General features: G+C 46.6%; 2 protein-coding genes across 3 annotated transcripts; one reads left to right on the top strand and one right to left on the bottom strand.

Moving 5' to 3' along the window:
• The first annotated feature begins 80 nt into the window (after positions 1-80).
• Nop16 (NOP16 nucleolar protein) lies at positions 81-6,670 on the top strand. Its single transcript, XM_003473229.5, has 5 exons — positions 81-285; positions 378-486; positions 1,806-1,875; positions 5,278-5,384; positions 6,095-6,670. The coding sequence occupies exons 1-5, from the start codon at positions 179-181 to the stop codon at positions 6,236-6,238; spliced, it is 537 nt and encodes a 178-aa protein (XP_003473277.1). The 5' UTR covers positions 81-178; the 3' UTR covers positions 6,239-6,670.
• Positions 6,671-9,504: 2,834 nt separating this feature from the next.
• On the bottom strand, positions 9,505-18,662 carry Arl10 (ADP ribosylation factor like GTPase 10). Of its 2 annotated transcripts, none has more exons than XM_003473228.5 (4): positions 18,231-18,662; positions 17,488-17,689; positions 14,766-14,941; positions 9,505-12,063 (listed from the first exon to the last, which is right to left on the bottom strand). In XM_003473228.5, exons 1-4 carry the CDS (start codon positions 18,411-18,413, stop codon positions 11,890-11,892), a joined length of 735 nt encoding a protein of 244 aa, XP_003473276.1. In that variant the 5' UTR covers positions 18,414-18,662; the 3' UTR covers positions 9,505-11,889. The 2 variants fall into 2 exon arrangements, with proteins under 2 accessions (XP_003473276.1, XP_013011651.1); XM_013156197.2 differs by lacking the exon at positions 18,231-18,662 and adding an exon at positions 17,878-18,179.
• Between the last annotated feature and the right edge of the window lie 536 nt (positions 18,663-19,198).

Raw genomic sequence — 19,198 nt, 5'->3', positions numbered from 1 at the left:
AAACGCAAGTACTCGTTGCATTCTGGGAGTTGCGTTAACTTGCAGACCCGTTGCAGAAAAAACTACATTTCCCAGAAAGCTTGTAAACCCCTTCGCGCACCCGCCGGAAGCAGTCTGTTAACACGAGGTCCTCAGAGTGACAGTCTCTGGGTGAACTCTTGGTGAGTCGGTTAGCGTGATGCCAAAGGCCAAGGGCAAGACTCGGAGGCAGAAATTCGGTTATAACATCAACCGAAAGCGCCTGAACCGGAATGCTCGTCGGAAGGCAGCGCCGCGGATCCAGTGGTGAGGGGGCCGGCGTACGGGAGGCTGGGGGCCTCGGCCGCGACGGCCCACGAGATGACAGAACACGGATCTTTCTTTCTCTTTGCCCGTAGCTCCCATATCCGACATGCGTGGGATCACACCAAATCTGTACGGCAGAACCTGGCGGAGATGGGTCTGGCCATGGATCCCAACAAGGCGGTTCCCGTCCGTAAGAGAAAGGTACTAACAAGGCGGGATTGTGGCTCTTGCCGCCTTCCCACCTTTCCTTCCCTCTTTATTAACCTCCTTTTCTCCTTTCCCTTTCCTCGCCGCGCCTTCCTTCCTTCCTTCCCCTCGGTGTGTTTCACGTCCTTCCTGGGATTGCAGCCTCTGTCCACTGCCAACCCCTCTGCCTGCACCGACCGTGCTCTGGAGGCCCTTAATCATCCCCCTCCTCCCCCCGGCTCCCTGTGCAGCTCACATTTAGACTCGGGCTGCAGCTTCCTTCTTCCAACACAAAATATTTTTCCTCAGAAACTTCCTTTGCATCTCAGTGGTATTTTCCAGACTGTAAACTTAGCTGTCCGTGATCTTCCTAATAAAGACCCTCCCAGAGCTTGAGATCTTTACAATTTCCTGCATCTCTCCCAGTCAGCCTTTGGTAAGTGTTTCTCAGGCCACTCTTTTTTTTTTTAAACATGGAGGCTACTGGTTCTTGATTCTCTCTTTTTTTTTTTTTTTTTTTCATTTTTGTTGGTACTGGGGATCGAACTCACGACCGCCTGCTTGCAAGACAGGTGCTTATGCCGCTGAGCTAAATCCCCAGCCCCTTGATTCTCTTTTTTAAGTTTTTGGGTTTCAGGGAATCAAACTCAGGACCTTGACCTTGTCAGGCAGGTGCTTATGTCACTGAGCTGTATCCGGGCCCAGGCCACACTTAATTTAAACTTTCAGAATTAACATTCCTCTTATCCAATAACAATCTTCCTTTAATTTTTAGAATTTGTAGGTACATGATGGTGCTATGTGATATATTTACTTAGCTCATTGTTGTCTGTGCCTCTTTCTTCTAATGTAATCTCCTTGTGTTTTTGTCAACTCAGTAGTTAACCCATGAGTAGGCCCTATTACCTTTAGGCATCTTTGTCTTTTTTCCTTTGTGCCAGAGGAAAATAGCATTGTTTCTTAAACAAAATTAAAGCTATAGTTAAGCACTTTTAGATAGGCCTTCCCCATATCTAACATTTCCCCCTCACTGTAAATTATAAAGCACTTTCATGGCATTGTTTCAGTCACACAACCAAGTAAAGAAGGCAAGGAGCGTTATTTAATAGTCATGAAAAGAAAAGTGCCTTACTTGTGTTTCTTTTGAGAACTGTGGATTTTGAAGACCAGTGCATTGGTTTTTCTTGTTACTTACTTCTGTTTGATCGTGAGCAGGGATTTTTATGGGTAATATGGTTATAATGGGATGGGTAGGATCTTTCTGTGATCCAGGTCAGATTTCCCTGATCAAAGCTGCTTCCTTGTCTACTGCTCACAGGCTCTGTTCTCTGCAGGTGAAAGCCATGGAGGTGGACGTGGAAGAGAGGCCCAAGGAGCTTGTACGGAAGCCCTATGTACTAAATGGTGGGTGCAGACCATATTCCTCTGGGTCACTATGGTATCTGACCTGGAAAGGACCCTTGAATGTCTTCATTTTATAGCTGGCGAGACCAAAGTTCAGAGAGAAGGGAGCTGATCCAGGGTTGATGGAGTTATTACTTTGTCCCAGTCTCTGACATTTTCAGTTTAGTACTGAATAAATTTAATTGTGTGAACTAAGATCAGAGATACTCAGGGAGGATGTAGTCAAATGCTTAAAAAGATAGAAAAAAACTATAGAGTGTTTAAGCATGTGTTTGGCTTCTCATATATTTAAAGACGGACTGAGTTTGAGATTTTCCCATCTCATAGTCCAATGATAGATCACTTTCATGTATATTAAGGTTATGGAGACTGAATATTAAACAAGGAGAGTAAACCCTGCAGGCACCAGATGTAGTGTAATCTCAGCACTGGGAGGCTGGGGCAGGAGGATCCATGACAAGTTCGAGGCCAGCCTCTGCTACATGGTGAGTACAAGGACTTCCTGAATACAGAGAGAAACCCTCTCTCAAAAATGCAACAAAGAGGGCTGGGGATTTAGCTCAGTAGCATAGTACCTGCCTGGCAAGCTTGAAGCCCTTCCTGAGTTCATAGCTGGTTACCCCCCCACACACCCCATCCTGAAAAAAAACAACAACAAAGCAAAACAAGAACAAAAAAAAATTTTTTTATCGGTACCAGGGATTGAACTCACGACTGCCTGCTTGCAAGGCAGGCGCTTATGCTGCTGAGCTAAATCCCCAGCCCAAGAAGAAAAAATCTTTTAAAAAGTCCTGCAGGAAAGCAGAAATACTGTGGAATTCTTTTTTTTTTTTTTTGATACTAGGGATCGAACTCAAGACCTTGCACTTCCAGACTACTCTGGAATTCTTTAGTCTTCTTTATCTATCATGGATTTTACTTTATTATCTTAGTGGCTTATTTATTTTTTCCAAGCTGGGACCTGAACATGGGGCCTCACACATGCTAAGCACATAGCCACCCAACTATACTCCCAGCTCGTTAGGGATTTTTTAACAGCTTTCCTAAAGGTAAATGGATCTGAATGGCCTGACATTTTTTAGGGAAATCTTTGTGTTTGTGTCTTTAGTTGATATTGTGGTTCTCATAAGAATTACTACGGCTTGGTACCAGAAAAAAAAAATTGACTGCAAATTCATTAGAAAAGAAGAATAATTATTGTATAGGAATGTAATTAAAGAAAATTTAATTTTTATTTATTTATTTTTTTGTTTGTTTTCTTCAAGACAGGTTCTCACTATGTAGTTCAAATTGGCCTTGAACTCACTGTGTAGGCTAGGCTGGCCACACACTCCCAGCAGTCTTCTTGCCTCTGTTTCCCAAGTGCTGGCATTACAGATGTGTTCTACGTTGCCGGGCCTTGGCCTTGTTTTACTTTTCGGAAATAAGGTCTCCAGTATGTGGTCTGGGCTGGCCTAGAAGTAATGTTCTTGCCTCAGCCTCCTGAGTGCTGAGATGATAGGCATGTGCCACTGTGCTTGGCATTGTTTTTTATTTCAAAAACCTTACATTGCTAAAAAAATTACATAGAATTTACCATCTTAATTTGTTTTTAAATGGATATAAAATTCAATAGTGTTAAGTATTTTCACATTATGCAGCAGATGTCTAGCACTATGAGCCAGGCATGGTGGTACACATTTAGAATCCCAGGATTTGAGAAGCAGATTGCTGCAAATTCAAGGCCAGCCCAGAGTACATAGTAAATTTAGAATTTTTTGGTTTTGGTACCGGGGATCGAATTTATGACCTCACGCTTGCCAGGCAGGCGCTTATACCACTGAGCAAAGATAGAAAACGAAAAACAAAAATAAATAAAGATGTCTAGAACTCTCACTTGCAAATTTTAACCTATACTCATTAAACAACTCTCCATTTGCCCCCTCATCTGTATCAATAACAGCCTTGTCACATGTTATTTTGACTATAAGCAATATTAACACCTAACTTCTTAGATCACATATAACTGCAATTTCTGTGAGGAAGCTCTTATTCTGTACCGTAAATGAGAAATGAGTTTTTGCCTTTGATTTTGGTGGTGGTAGTGCTGAGAATCAGGGTCTTGCAAAGCCTAAGCAAGTATACTCTCCATTGAGCTACACTCCCAGCCTACTTTTTTTGTCTCACTATGCATTTTAGGCTGGCTTTGAACTCACTGTGTAGCCCAGGTTGGCCTTACTTTGTGGCAAGGTGCCACAACCCAGCGCAGCTCCTGAGGTTCTTGAGGTTAAGGACCGCCCGAGGATGAGAAAAATAAAAGACAAAGCTGGGGTCAGGTAGAGCCCTTAGTTTCCTGATGGGAGGAAAGGAACTGCTCAACCCGTGCAGCACATTTATTTATACCCTCCAAAGAAGACTGGATTTCAACTCCATTGCCTAGCAACTTGTTTGCCTGGCAGGCCTGGGCTCCTTACCTTCTCAGTGCTGGAACAACTTGTTTACATAGTTTGTTTTGGTTTCTCTGCTTTTTCTGGGCTGGACTTATTTCAGCCCCACACATGCATTAGTCTCCAGCTTCAACAGCTCAGCTCCCAACAGCAAGCCTCCTGCCTCAGCCTCCTGAGTGCTACCACACCTGGTTCTGTTTTAAAAGTAAAGCAGAGATTGTTCCATATCTTGGTTAGATTTTTCCCTTCATGTGGAATCTGGTCCCAGGTTCAGGCCCTAGTTCCTGCAGTTTTAGATTTTTTTTTTGAGACAGTCTAGCTGTGTGGTTTAGGCTGACCTTGAACTCACTATATAGTAGAGGTGGCTTCAAACTGACAGTGAGCCTACTACCTCCTGAGTGCTGGGATTACAGACCTGTACCACCACACCCACATCTACAGCTCTAGTTTCTATTTATTCAGATTTTTCTATTTTTTGTTTTATATAGTCCCTGAGATTTTAAAGCCAGAAAGTCCTGATATCTGGACAGATAGTATATCTTGACTTCTGTATCCACAGACCTGGTACCAAGTAGAGATATAGGTAAATAGATTGGTGCCTTCTTTTTAAACCCATCCAAGGTCTGGATAGGAGTGGCATACTTTTCAGGAAGTTGCCACACTAGGTAATTGCGTTATAGGAGGCAGAGTGTGGTATCCCAGAAGCTGAAGAAGTTGGTTCTGGCAGTGAGTTTGAGAATGGGTTTATATAGCAATTCTTTTTTTTTTTTTTTTTTTTTTTGTCTTTTTCCTTTTTATCGGTACCAGGAATCGAACTCACGACTGCCTGCTTGCAAGGCAGGCGCTTATGCTGCTGAGCTAAATCCCCAGCCCCTATATAGCAATTCTTACTGCATGGGATTGGGTGAAGGGTGTACAGACAGCTCAAACAGCAGAATCAAAGCCTCATCCCATCTCCTGTCTTTCCTTACCCCAGACCTGGAAGCTGAGGCCAGCCTCCCAGAAAAGAAAGGGAATACCTTGTCCCGAGACCTCATCGAGTACGTGCACCACATGGTGGAGAACTATGGGGAAGACTACAAGGTATGGTGGTTAGGCTGGTTAGGAAGCAGTGCTGGCCCATTCACGCTCTGATCTAGTTGCCCAGTATGTGTCTCCTGAGACTGAGTAGAAAGGAAGGAAGAGATTTTAGGAAATAAATCCCTTCACAGGGATTTGATACAAACAGAATGCTGACAGCTGGGGTAGATGGAGTAGCCTATGGTTCATATCCCATTTGACACATATGTCATAAAAAAAAAACTTGGCCTAGTTGCTGTTTTGTTTGTAAGAGAGTTCCCAGAAAATTCATATGTTTGGCTGTTTTTAAACATTGAAAGATGTAGCTATCCTGGACCTCTGTTCCCAGGTGGGAGTCATTGGCTACACATGAAGCATGAGCTCCTTATCTACTTCAGCTCCTGCCCAGCCTACTGGCTTCTTGGGTGTGCCTGATTCCTAAGGGCACTTGTACTCATTTTCCCAGCTCCTCCGTGCAAAAGGGTTCTACATACACTGTGGATTTTATTTATTTATTTATTTATTAATCAGTACTGGGGATCGAACTCACGACTCCCTGCTTGCAAGGCAGGCGCTTATGCTGCTGAGCTAAATCCCCAGCCCCCTAAGGTCTGGTTTTTGAGGTTTAGGAATCTGGCTATCAGTGATAGGAAGTGATTTGTCCAAGTCACACAGAGCTAGGATTTGAACCTCTGCCTGTCTGTCCCTCCTTGAATCTGTTTCTCCTTTCTTAGGCCATGGCCCGGGATGAGAAGAATTACTATCAAGACACCCCAAAACAGATTCGGAATAAGATCAACGTCTACAAGCGTTTTTACCCAGAGGAGTGGCAAGCCTTCCTTGATTCTTTGCAGAAGAATAAGATGGAGGTTGAATGACTCGGGCCTGAGGCCTCCTCCTGGACCAAAGAAGCTTCAGCTAGGGTGTAAGACTTCAGATGATGCTGGCTGATCCTGTGGGATCAGGTTACACACACTCACGTCCCTTGGAGGAGGAACTGTGTTTGAGGCGCTAGTTGAATTTGCAGGGATCCTCTTGCCTTAGCTGAGATACAGGTGTGTGCCACCATGCCTAGCTTTAAGACATCAATTTATATTTTTTCCTTTTTTTAAATTTTTTGAGTACTTGAGATTGGACTCAGGGCTTTGTATATGTTAGGTGAGCACCTCTATTACTGACCTACATCCCAGCCTTCCAATTTATATTATTTTGGGGGCTCACGGAAAGCCAGAACTTGCTGTTTTTAGAGTGGGTACTTTATTTGAATCGAGTCTATACATAATAAAACCAAGGATATTTTTCTTCTCCGATGGATTTGTATTTACCATTCCCACCCAAGCCCTGGGACTGATTTAGTGAGTACCAGCTCTCCTGGGGCAGAGAGGCTTCTAGCTTGGCAGCATGGCCACATCACAGGCTCTTGTAGGTGCAGTCTCCTTTCTCTTTAGTTGCCTTCTACCTTCGTTTTCCCATTTCTATTTGTCCTCCTACAGAAGCTTGCTGGGAACCTGGGTCTCTTGGCCTGTGCTGCCTCACCAGTGCTAGTCCCACCTGAGGCCAGCTGTGGCTTCATGGCCAGAGGGCAAGGAGCCAGCTCCTGGTCTGTCCTCCAAGTCACCTGCCATCTCTGCTTTTTTTGGGTTGCTTGTGTTTGCTTTGGCCCAGACCTGCTTTCTGGGACTGGTGGACTGTTGTATAATGCTCAGCATGCCAGGCACTGGCTCCATGCCATGTGGTCGTCCTTAAGAGCCAGCCTGCCTGACTCAGTGGCATGTGAGGTGGTGCTACCTGTTTCACAGCAGGATTATAGGCAAGGTGTGGAGTGAACATGTTCTTAAATCCTGATACTTTATTCCCAGTTATTAACCATGTAAAAACTCTCCCAAACTGTCTCCTAGAAGCACCTTAATCTGTCTCTTGACTACCCTTCATAAAAGAAGAGCTTGCTATTTAATATATTATTATGTGTGAAACTGAGGTATATGTCATCCTATCACTAAGGAAACAGACTAGATAGGTGTCAGAGTGTGCTCAGAAGTCAAGTCTGTCTTACACTTGCTGCTTGCTAGGGCATGGTTTCACCATGGGTTAAGACAGCAAGGTCTTCCTCCCCTTTGGCCCCTGAAGCAAGCCCACCCATCCCATCCTATCAGAGTGAGCCCCCTTGTTCAATGTAGCCTCAAACTGGAGCAGTAGTGAGCCATAAACACCAAGAGCAGTCTTTAGGATCTAGTCTAAAAGAGCTTCCCAAGGCCAATTGGCTTCGTAACTTTTTATTTTATTTTTTTGAGACAGGATCTCATTATGTAGTCCAGGCTAGCCTTGAATTCACTATCCTAGACTGGCCTTGAATTTACAGTGATCCTCCTGCCTCTGCCTCTAGAGTGCTGGGATTACCGCTGTGTGCCCAGCCAGCTTCACAACTTTCACCCTCTATAAAATTCCAAATTCAGGCCTTTGACTTTACCTAGTTCAGCTAGTGACTCTAGGAACCCTTTCTTACCACAGTCCCTGGACCCACGCTGATAAGTGTTCTGTAGTCCACACCCCAGGCTTCTCTGTCAGTATCAGACACAGCTACTCAGTTTTTAAAAATGGTGCTGGGGACCAAAACCTCTTATCCTTAACCCCATAAGGTGTTTTTTATTTTTTGAGACAGGTCAAATTGGTCAACTCTGTAGCCTAGGCTGACCTTGAACTCTAGGCAGTCCTCCTGCCTCATCCTCCCAAGTGCTGAGATTACAGGTGTGTGCTACCATGCCGGCCAAGGGGTTGTATTGTTTCATTTTTGGAACTGGGAATTGAACCCAGGGCCTCTGCATTGAGCTATATCCCTAGCATTTTTTTAACATTATATTTTGAGACAGGCTCACTAAGGAGCTAGGCTAGGCTATAACTTGATCTTCCTGCCTCAGCTTCGAGTGAATTCAGTTGTGTGCCACTGGGTATGGCTCCCATTTTTTAATTTGCTTGACATCTGCCACATTTAAGCTGTAGGGGAGGGACCTTGCCTGGGAATCCAAAGCTTGGCCCAGGTACTTGGGGAATGCTTAAGGGATTTCCCGTGTGGCTGAGGTCTCGCTTTGTGACCTCCAGCATGGGGGTTAGTTAGACTTCCTCACCTTATTCAACTTAAGTTAGGCCAAAGCTGATGCTCTAACCCATCCTTGCACTCTTTGCTCAAGGGCTAAAGGGCTAGGAAACTGGGACTTGATGTGTTTGCCAAGTTACTGTGTCACAAGGACCACCCTCCAGAGCCGCCACTTCCTGGGACTGTAAACACTCAGTACACACCAAACTGGGCATTGAGATGAATTTTGCTAATTTATTGTGTACTGCTTCAGGCTGTGTAGCTTGTCCTTGGCAGCCTTGTGCATCTGGTTTCACTGGGTACAGACTGAGATAAGCAAAATGTTTTACTTCTGGGTCTTTGATGGAAATCTTCCCCTTATCATTTAATGGGCCCATTTTCAGAGGCAGCAAATGAGGTAGAGATTTCTCTATTCGTAGGAACTAGGAGTTTGTGTTCCAGATCACTTCTAGAAGTGAGGTGAAGCAAGAATGCTCAGAATACTTCAGCTCTGAGGTCTGGGCCAGTGGAAGGAGGTTGGAGTGGGCACCAAAGGTGGCCCTGCATGTGGTTCTAAACACTAGCATTTCCTCCTAAACTAGTGTTAAGAACAGTTTTCCAACTGCAAGTGTAAAGTTTTTTGGAAAATGTTTCCTTCCAGCTGATGGGAAGTGTCAGATTCTCATCTGGCCCTCCCCAAAGACCAACAGCCTGAGAAGGGCCAACCATCTCCCTAGCCAGGGGCCACTGTATCAGCCACAGATTGGAAAACTAGACTGAGGGCCTAAGGTAAGCAGCTAAAGGTAACTGAGCTGGTGCCCAAAAGCAGGTAGGCCAGGCTCCTCCTAAGTTGTCTACTCAGAAGTAGCCGGGTGAGAGAACTGAAGCCGGGGGCAGGCCTGGGAGGTCTGAAGGCCCATTCTCCTTACCAGAGGAGTGCTGCATCACACACTGCCTGGAGGATGCACTAACGGCCCCAAATGTTTTGACTCACCCAGAAGCCACTGGGATACCTGTATTGTTCGGGGTGGCATAGTTATGGGAATGCTGTTGATTAAAAACAGGACAAGCAGACATAGTGAAATGCTTTATTCTTCAAGTTCACCTCCCTATATTAGGGATTTCAAAAATTGTACTACATGATTCTCATTAGACAAAAGGCAGATCTTAATGGGGAGCAATCCTCTCCTAATCATCAGTGCTGGTCCCAAAGAGAGCCTCTGAGTTCACAGAACAAAAATGCAAAGTTCCTCACTCTTCTAATGATCAGATGAAAAATCGCCAGCAAGGTTTCAAAGGCTACTCTAAAGCTCCACTTATTCCTTAAAAGCAGAAAAATTCTTTCTTAGAATGTGAACTGGCATCTCAAGTCATGATTATGAATGCCTGCAGCCCAAAGGCACAGCAGGCCATGCTTCCAAAGATCACATTTTTATTTTTGGATGTGGTACTTCCTGTCTATTACCCCAATGTGTCTCTTCTTGCACTGGCCATAATGTGGCACCCAAGCATGCTGGGTAGACAGATGTCAAGTGAAACAAAGGCACACAATTTCATCTCAGTAAAAGAATAAACAGTGGGGTGGTACCTTTCAAAAAGTCCTTTTGTGGCTGTTTATTATTCAGTGGCCCAACAGACAAAAGGTTCCTTTTGTCTACACTAACAAGTGTCAACACACAGATGGCCTTACAAAGTGGCTGATCACTGTGTACAGAACCATAGAATGTACACTGGAGAAACCCCTTTAAAAGTCCAAATTTGTTTTGAGGAATGAAATGACCCAGGGCCCCAAGGCACACTGTTGGCTGACCTGTTATTCCTGTCCTTTGGCTTCACATGATACTTTTTGTTGTGTGTGTGTGGTGGTGGTGGTACTGGAGATTAAACGTAGGGCCTCCGCCTTTTATTAAATTTTTAATTATTTTTGGTTGCTATGGCTAGTCGTGAACTCTGTGGCCCAGGCCTGCCTTGAACTTCCTTGTCTTCAAGCTTCAGCCTCCGGAGTGCTGGGATTATAGGTGTACCACTATGCCTGGCACAAATTGTGAGGCAGAGTCTCATCAAATAGCCCAGGCTGGGCTTAAACTCTCAATGTTACTTCAGCCTTCCAAATTGCTGGGATTAACGCTGTGGGCCACCATGATCAGCTCATAATGACATTATTTTTTACCTGGACTTCCATAGTAGAAATTTCTCCCAGAGTCATTTGTTACCTACCCAGATAGGGTTTGCGCCTTTAATATTTGGGGTTAACTGGCAGAGTTTAAAGTTCATGTGAATCACTGTGAAGTACTGATACTAACTATAATCTCAAAGGCTCCCTGGGGGTCTTACAGTTTTGAATCCATTAACATTTGTAAGTTATCTGAATATTATTCATGATTCGAGCTATTTTCCTCAACATTCCAAATTTTCTACAACAATCACCTGGTGTTTTGTTTTTTTTTCCCCTCGGTACCGGGGACTGAACTTAGGACCATGTGCTTGCAAGACAGGCGCTTATGCTGCTGAGCTAAATCCCGAGCTCACCTGGTGTTTTGATTATAGCACCTAGAAACAGAACCTAGAACTTCAGCCTGTTTCTTTGATAAATACATACATAAATAAATAAATAATTAAATAAGTAAAACACAGTTCTGAGTCCAACTCCCAGCTCTAGGTGAGTCTTATTCCCAGAGACATGGGTTCCTTCCTTCCCCAGACTTATGTAAACATAGGCATTGGCACAGTTAGTACAAGAGCAGCAGGTTGTCTTTAGATCGGGTGAATATCCACCCTTCACCCTTCCTTTCAGTGGACAAACTGCATTATTCTGATGTGAAGAGAAGTGGACATTACAGGCCTTGAAAGCTGGGAGGTGTTTGGCAATTTCCTTGCTAGTCTCCAGGTTCACTCTGGCAGTTAGAAAAAAAAATGGAAACCACCTCCATTTAAAAAGGATGGCCTTGGGGCCAAAGAGGCAGAGACAAGAAGGCCACAAGCCACTTAGGCAGAGCAGGGGATGGAGGGCAATGTGGGACTGGGAGCAAGGGATCCTTGCATACTAAGAACCTGCCCACACGAAAAGGGCATGAAGTAACCAAGAGTAGACCAGGAGACCCGAAGCCTCCAGCAGTCCTTGTGACTTTTCCATCAGTTCTTTTGTCACTCAGTCCTTCATGGAGGGGATGACTGAGCATGTCACTGTGCAGGTAAAAGAAGGGAAAGCTGGATCCACACTCTGCCTGGAAGGAGCTACACTACCCTCTCCCATCTTCTGCCTCCCCACCCCCTGCAACAGCCTCACGGCCACCTCACTAAGAAGGCTTCTGTATGGTTCTCAGCTAGCTCTTGAGAGGGCGAGGAGGGCAGAAGGGAAGGGCCACCGTGTGGCTCCTGCCCTGGGCCCAGGCTGGTGATGAAGCAGAAGGCAGTGGAACTGTGGTCACCGGGACTAGGCAGTGAGCAGGTGGCCCCTGCCTAGGAGAGAAGCTCCAAGAGTAGTTTCCAGATGTGCACGGTGCCAGGTTCTTCAAAGCCAGATCCTGCAGGGGCGATGCTGGCTGCCAAGAAGAAAATCTCCCGCTGGTTGTCAATAGCCTGCAGACCCAGCTCCTGCTGCAGCTCCACCACACTCATGGCCTCGCTCAGGTCCTGGGAAGAACACAGGAGTCAGTGGGAACTCAGCTGACTGTTTCCGACACTGCCACCCTGTCACCCATACAGTTCACTGTTCTTGGGCTATGTGAAGATCAGGGCCCAAATTCCCACCAGCCCCTTCTGGACCCCCTGGAATCACACCAGTGCACTCTCCTTCCTCTGACTCCTTTGTATCAACCACTTTTTATTGCATTACCAATAATTATTGCATTACCAATATTATTGCAATTATTTCTCACCATTACCATGGTGAGAAACAGCCCTGTGATAGGTGCTCATGTCCCTTGTCTCCAACTTTTTTTTTTTTTTTTTTTTGTCTTTTTCATTTTTATCGGTACCGGGGATCGAACTCACGACTGCCTGCTTGCAAGGCAGGCGCTTATGCCGCTGAGCTAAATCCCCAGCCCCTGTCTCCAACTTTTATATCCATACTTAACTGAAGAAATTGGCTTAGGAAGGTGAAGTCATTTAGTATGGACAACAGTGATGAGGTGCACGGCCAGGTTCCAAACAGACTGATTTAATCACTAAGCTTTGGGCCTTACAAGAATTCCTCCTCCTAGTACCAATCAATCAATCAATCAATCAATCAATAAATAAATCAATAAATAAATAATAAATAAATAAATAAATAATAAATAAATAATAAATAAATAAATAAATAATAAATAAATAAATAAATAAATAAATAAATAAAAGAATTCCTCCTCAGTTCCCTAAATTCAACAGTGGAGAGGTCATGCACAACACTGCACAAACTAGCTGGAAGGAAGCTACTCTGCAACACAGCTGCTGATAGAGCATTTAAATTCCAACCCTGGTCCCAGATTAAAATGATTCTTCTTGGAGTAAATTCATAGTATTTTGGAACCTTACGTGTCCCTTGTAGTTTTAAAGAAGCCATAAAGAAATAATAAAGCAAGGTGTGGTGGCACACACCTGTAATCTCAGTGCTTAGGAGGCTGATGCAGGAGAATGTACAAAGTTCCAAGACAATAGGGTACATAATGAGTTTATGACCAGCATCAATGTGAGATTCTGCTTCAAGAAACTTAATTTAAAAATAAATAGGGTTGGGGGTTTAGCTCAATGGCATAAGAGCATGCTTGGCAAACTCAAGGCCGTGAGTTTGATCCCTGGCACTAAAATGAAATAAAATAGAGCCATACAGTGGCTGAGGTGGGAGGAATGTGAGTTCAAGTCCAACTTCAGGAAAATAGCAAGATTGTATTTAAAAATTTTTTTAAAAAGCTATAAATTAGGTGTTATCTTCTGTAGGTACAAATCTGCTGTGAATTAGTTTATGAATAGGATTTGTTTGACTCACTGTCCAAATAAGGGCACTTGTGAGGTTCACAAAGGGCAATATTAATAGTTACACCAGAATGACATGCATAAATGGGGAGACGAGGACATATGGTCATCATATTTATAAATAACTGTCAAGTGTCTCCTGATAGAGGAGGAACCTAAGGTCAAAGACACAGCTTCTCTCCAAGCCAAGTTGTCAAAATGTTCCCTGGCTCTCAGAGACACACAGACATTGGCCACAGGGAAGCCGGCAGGCTCAGTACTATGGCGGTTTCCCCAAGTAGGAAACATGGTACTTAAGATCTCCAAAGCCAAAAGCTGCTGGGCCCAAGGGAGTCCAGGGGTACAAGGTAATGGTTAAGAGGAAGGGATTCAGGGCTGGGGATGTAGCTTAGTGGCTCTAAGGTCTTGGGTTCAATCTCCAATCATGCCTAAAAACAAAACAAACGAATAAATGGCAGGAACTTTGAGGAAAGTCTGAGTTTTAGCCTTGGCTATGCCAAAGTTATAACTTCAGCATTTGAGTATAACAGTTTTCATTTTGTTTCCACTGAAGATTGAATTCAGGGCCTTCACAGTGAGTTAGTCCCAACCTTTTTAATTTTATTTTTTGATACACATTCTCACTAAATCACAAAATTGCCCAGGCTAGGCTCAAACTTGGGAATCAGCCTCCCAGAGTGCTGGGATTACAGGCATGTACCACCACACCTGGCACAACAGAGTTTTTATAGAACTAAAGACTGTCAGATGCTTAGCAGTGTGCCTGGAACACTAAGCACAAAAATATTAATTACCTGTTCTTCTTATCACTTTAGCTCTCTGGCCTAGAGCAGAAAGTTGCAAGAACACAGAAGAATGGATAAGATGTAGGTGTGTTTTTGTTTTTTTTAAGATAGGATTTCGCTATTACAGTTTGGGCTAGCTTGAACAATGTAGCCCTGGCTGGTCTCAAACTCAAGCAATCCTCCTGCTTCAGCCTCCTAAGTGCTGAGATTACAGGTGTGCACCACCAAAACTGGCAAGGTTTTGAAATCAGACATCCCAGTTCCACTATTCCCAAGGCGTACCACCTCGGGTAGATTACAGACCTCTCTATAAACTTTAGGAACTGCATCCCACATCTTATAGGATCAACAGAAGCCCAATAAGGACTGCTTTTCAAAACCATGCCTGGTATATTATCTCTCTCACCTCTCAAAGGTGACAAAGGATAGAGAGGCAAAGGAGAAATAAGATAGAGGATAAGATGAGAAAAAGCATAAATAGGAGAAGTAGGGCCAGTATCTTCACTGAGTCAAATTCCTCTGTAATGTTCCCTGCCCCTAACCCAGAATTTACTAGTGGAAGTCTGCATAGCTTTAGCTAGCCTCCTAAGGCCTCACCTGCTTGTTGGCCACCACGACGACAGGCAGGTCCGGGTCCTTGTCTAGCAACTTGTGCAGCTCCTGTCGGGCCCAGGGCAGCCGGAGCCGGTCAGCTGAGTCCACCATGAACACTAGCACATCCACCTCATTCACAAACTCCTTCCAGTAGAAGCGCAGGTTCTGGCTGCCACCAACTGAGGAGAGGTCAGTGGCCAGTTCAGAGCCTCCCTGGGCCTGGCTCTTTATCATTAGCATCAACCCACCCACTTCCAGCTTCCTAAGGCTGCAGCAGCCAGAGTCAATGAAAGGACCACAAAGTCCTGAACCAATCAGACTGGAGTCCATCAAATCTGAGTGTAGCTCTAGCTGTCAGCCTGGTCTCTTAGGGCAAGTTGCTGCCTTCACATACCACCAAACTCACCCAATAGGCTGCGGTAAAACCCAAAGATACCACAGGCAACACATCCTTCACAGAACTGGTGCACAGGTGCTCTCGAAGTACCCTGAAGTTCTCCGCTACCTCACCTTTTGCCAATTCTTAGCTTCCTCCCAGGTCATGATGGCTGTGATTAGAAGTCAGTAGTCTCAGTGCCTTGAAAAGTCAGGACACCCTGGTTTGCCTGTGCACAGCCACTCTCCAAGCAATTTTCTCACACCATTCTCCTCCCTTGGAAATGCCAGGCTTAATCATGAGTGGTCCATGAGTTGCTTTCCTGTTGTCTCTGCCCTTCTGTACCAGCCTCACGGATCACCCTGCATCTTAGTATCACTTGCGTGGATTCTAAACTGACACACATACTTACCTCTGAATCCCCCCAAAGCCCCAGCACAATGCCTGGCACATAGCAGGCACTCATCAAGTATTTACTGAGTGCTTACTAGGTGCCAAGCACTGATCTGGGTGCTGGGGATACAGAGGTGAACAAGGCAGACGGCCCTGCTCTTAAGGATTCCCTCCCTAACCGGGATGGACCAGCCATAACCCAAACGCATTCTAGAAAGAAAGGAAATAAAGCAAAAAAAGGGAAAGCAGCTGAGGTAGGGGTTGGCCTTGTGTTCAATGGTCTGGGGAGTTTTCTCCAAGAAGGTGGATGTGAGCTGAGTTTGGGATGATGAGAAAAAACAAGCCAGGAGAAGAGGCAGAGAAAGCTCAGCGTGCTTGAGAATCAGAAAGCAAGCCACGGTGGCTGAAGTACTCTCTCACCAGTGGGACAGGAGGAAGCTACACAGATGAGGGTGGCCAGGGTAGACTGCTTAGGGCCAGTAAGGCCACAGTAACCATGTAGGATTTTTAGGCAAGAGTGATGTAATCTAATGCAGGGTTTTGAAAGATTGCTCTGGTTGACCCTAGGGACAGAAGTGGAAGCAAGACCAGTAAGGAGGCTGTGGCAGTACTGACAGGAGAGAAGACAGTGGCTTGGACCACACAGCTGCAAAGGAGGTGGGAGGTGGACATAGCTGAAAGCAGCAGCTAATAAACTGGATATAGAAGGTGGGGGAAGGGAAGAGCCATCAAAGTGTTGGAATTCATGTAAGTTACTAATTATCTCCAAAGAGCCCATTCTCTGTTGGGCCCCAGACCAAGCAATGCAACCACAGTGAAGGGTTTGTTGTTTGACCCTACGGCTTGACTGGGAGATCTAGGTTTGTATCCAGTAAGTTCAGACCGTTTCCACTCAGACCTTCAGATATCATGAAAACAACCATCCCCTTCTCCCAGAGAGAGACAGGCCCCAGACAAGGTATCAAGGCAAGAGCCCCGCCTTGACCTAAGTCCTTAGCATGAAAGAACCACCTGACAAACATTAGTTTAAGAACCAGAATCCTAGGTGAGTATCAGTGTTTGCTATAATCAGGGAAAAAAGATATGGCCACAGCAGGCCAACAGGCAAGCACCTGAGAACAGAGGAAATAAGCCCCCTCAGGCCAGCAGTCAGGCCCTCAGTCTGATGCCTAATCCTCAATTAAACCAACACAGCCTCCATGGTCCGAGTTCTGTGGCAGCCGTCTCAGTGACAGTGAGGTCAGACAGGTGACTGCCTTTTCAATACCATCCTTGCTGTCTTCTTCCAAGATACCACAAAGTCCAGGACTGAGGGCCAGCGGCTCCTCAAGATTCTCTCAGATCACTCATTCAATAAATACCTACTGGGAATCAGAGAGGCTTCACAGAGATATCATGTTTAAACTAAAGTGTGAAGGATGAGTAACAGTTTATCAAGGGAGGAGGGCTTTCTAGACTAAAGGAACAGTGTCTATGAAAGGAGATAAGAGATCATCAGTCACTCTTCAGAAATAAGCACTGTAATATGCTGCTCAACAGTGAAGGCCTACAGCCAACATTATGCATCAGGACACTGGAAAGCTGGGTGACCTTGGATAAATGACTTAACTTGTTGGGCTTCAGTTTCTTCATGTGTATAATGCAACTGTTGGGAGGATTTTACTATGTAACACCTATCAGGTACTTGGCATAAGCACCATTAGCTGTTAGGATTTCACTGCCCTGCATGTAAGCTTCAGTAATGCTGAATGGCAGGCAATTAGTACGTTAAGGATTTTTGATCACTAAGGGCCCATATGCTACAATACAGAGTTTGTCCCACGAGGGATGTGAAAGATTTCATATAAGGGAGTGTTTTGCTTAGATATACAAGTTAGGCCACCCCCCCCAAAAAAAAGAATCCAGGCCCAGGCCCAGCAGTGGTGATGGGGAGGTGGGACGGGGCTCTCTGCTCACTCTCTAAAAGGTCCACCTCGAAGTCTTTGGTAGGCAGCCGCACGGAGTTGAAGCCCCAGGTAGGGACATGGCCTTCCAGCGGTGTCTTCCCCGACAGCACGCGCAGAAACGTGCTCTTCCCACAGCCATCCAGCCCCAGCACCAGCACCTCTCGTTGCTCCAGCTCCTCCAGAGTCGGTTCCTCCCCTTCCTCGTCCTCGGGCTGCACGACACAGGTCAGGCTGCGGTTGGCAACTTCCCACTTGACCCTGCCCACATCCCCTTTCTCCCCTCCAGGGACAGGCAGGGGTGGTCTGGCGGAACCGGATCAGCGCTGCCTTTGGGAGTTGTAAACTGCAACTCCGGCTTTCCAAGTGTACTCTGGAACATTCCGTTCTCTGGCGGACTGACCTTATCACTTCCCGGGACTGCAGGGGAAACCGAGCCGCGGGAAACTCTGCAGAGGGTTCTTCCCGGCATCCCCCAGGGCCCTGCCAACGCGCAGTGCGCAGGCGCCGCGCGGATCAGACCGGCTAGAGCTGTCTCTTCGGTGCCGCCCGCGTCCGCCAGACTGCGGCATCACCGGAAAAGCTCTGGTGCCGAGACGTCGCACCCAAATTCGCTCAGCCGTTCCAAAAGTCCTTGCCTCCCTGCCTGTCTGCTGGGTGGCCACTCGCTCACAGGGTAGGGTCGCGGCCACACCCCTCAGCCACACGCGCGCGGAGACGCAAACACGGCCCACCCGGCCCCGGCCCCGCACTCACGTCCCACTCGTCCCACTGAGGGAGGCGGGCGGGCTCCGCGCCCCACCAGGCCTCGCCGCGGTCCCAGCGCCGCTCTCGTCCGCGGCCGAAGTAAGCTTTCCAGAGGATGAAGAGCACCGAGCCAAGCACGGCCGCGGCGCCGCCCAGCGCCAGCACCAAGGGGCCCAGCGGTCGCGGCGCCATCGGGTCGGGCGAGGGGCGCAGGTGTGGGCTGCGCCGGCGGAGCCCGCCCTCCCGCCGAAGATGGCCCCGCTGCGGCTGCGGCTGCCGCGCCCACCCACTGTATCCCAGCCCCGCACTACAAGCCCCACAATGCACTGCCGCTGTCGCGACCAGCGGGCTGCGAGGCTGGGGGCGATGGCCGGCGCGGCGGGAAGTGTTTTTGGGCTGCCGCCAGGTGCTTTGCGGAGCGCGAGGCCGTTCCTCCTGAGCGTAGCGCTCGGCGGTATTTGCTACCAACTGCGGAGCGCTTTCTGGAAGCCGTGGTGTTAACTGATGGATTTACCTCTTATAGTACCTCCCAAAGGGAAATCGAGACCCAGGAGATAAGTAATTTGTCCCAGTATGCACCAGAGAATTTAGTGCAGCTTGCATTCAAACCCAAGCGATCTATCTTTCAAGGATCCCTCAAGACCCTGGGGAAGAAATTGAAACCAGTTCGCTCGGTATCACCTGCTCAGAAAGTGGCAGAGGCAGGATGAGAATTTGACACCTTGATCCTTAGCGTCTCATCTCTCCTTTGGCTGCCTCTGAACGCCTAAGTTTTCTACTATATTAGTGTGCTGGGCACGTTAATGAAGCAGACAGGCCCAATGGTCAGAATGTTTAGACTGACCGCCTTGTTGGCGGTCACCCCCAAGAACCGCCAAATCTTCGAGATACAGCGAGAGGTGGAGGAATAGGAGATGCATCAGTCCTTTGGCACTTCAGAGAGGGGCTCTGCTGAGAGCTGTGGGGTAGTAAGTGAA

Source organism: Cavia porcellus, unplaced genomic scaffold (assembly GCF_034190915.1).
Source record: "Cavia porcellus strain 051 isolate PalLab524CR breed Dunkin Hartley unplaced genomic scaffold, mCavPor4.1 scaffold_19, whole genome shotgun sequence".
In the NCBI taxonomy this organism is placed as follows: Eukaryota; Metazoa; Chordata; class Mammalia; order Rodentia; family Caviidae; genus Cavia; species Cavia porcellus.
Note: the sequence above shows the minus strand (reverse complement) of the source record. Positions and strands in the feature narration are given on the sequence as shown.

What these genes read in the sequence shown, in the direction of transcription:
- Nop16 (XM_003473229.5), top strand. Translation starts at nt 179, where the DNA reads ATGCCAAAGGCCAAGGGCAAGACTCGGAGGCAGAAATTCGGTTATAAC. An exon ending in GCAGCGCCGCGGATCCAGTG is followed by an intron (nt 286 to 377) that starts GTGAGGGGGCCG and finishes CTTTGCCCGTAG; the next exon opens with CTCCCATATCCGACATGCGT. An exon ending in ACTATGGGGAAGACTACAAG is followed by an intron (nt 5,385 to 6,094) that starts GTATGGTGGTTA and finishes CTCCTTTCTTAG; the next exon opens with GCCATGGCCCGGGATGAGAA.
- Arl10 (XM_003473228.5), bottom strand. Translation starts at nt 18,413, where the DNA reads ATGGCGCCGCGACCGCTGGGCCCCTTGGTGCTGGCGCTGGGCGGCGCC. An exon ending in CGAGGTGGACCTTTTAGAGA is followed by an intron (nt 14,942 to 17,487) that starts GTGAGCAGAGAG and finishes ACCTCTCCTCAG; the next exon opens with TTGGTGGCAGCCAGAACCTG. An exon ending in TCGTGGTGGCCAACAAGCAG is followed by an intron (nt 12,064 to 14,765) that starts GTGAGGCCTTAG and finishes TGTTCTTCCCAG; the next exon opens with GACCTGAGCGAGGCCATGAG.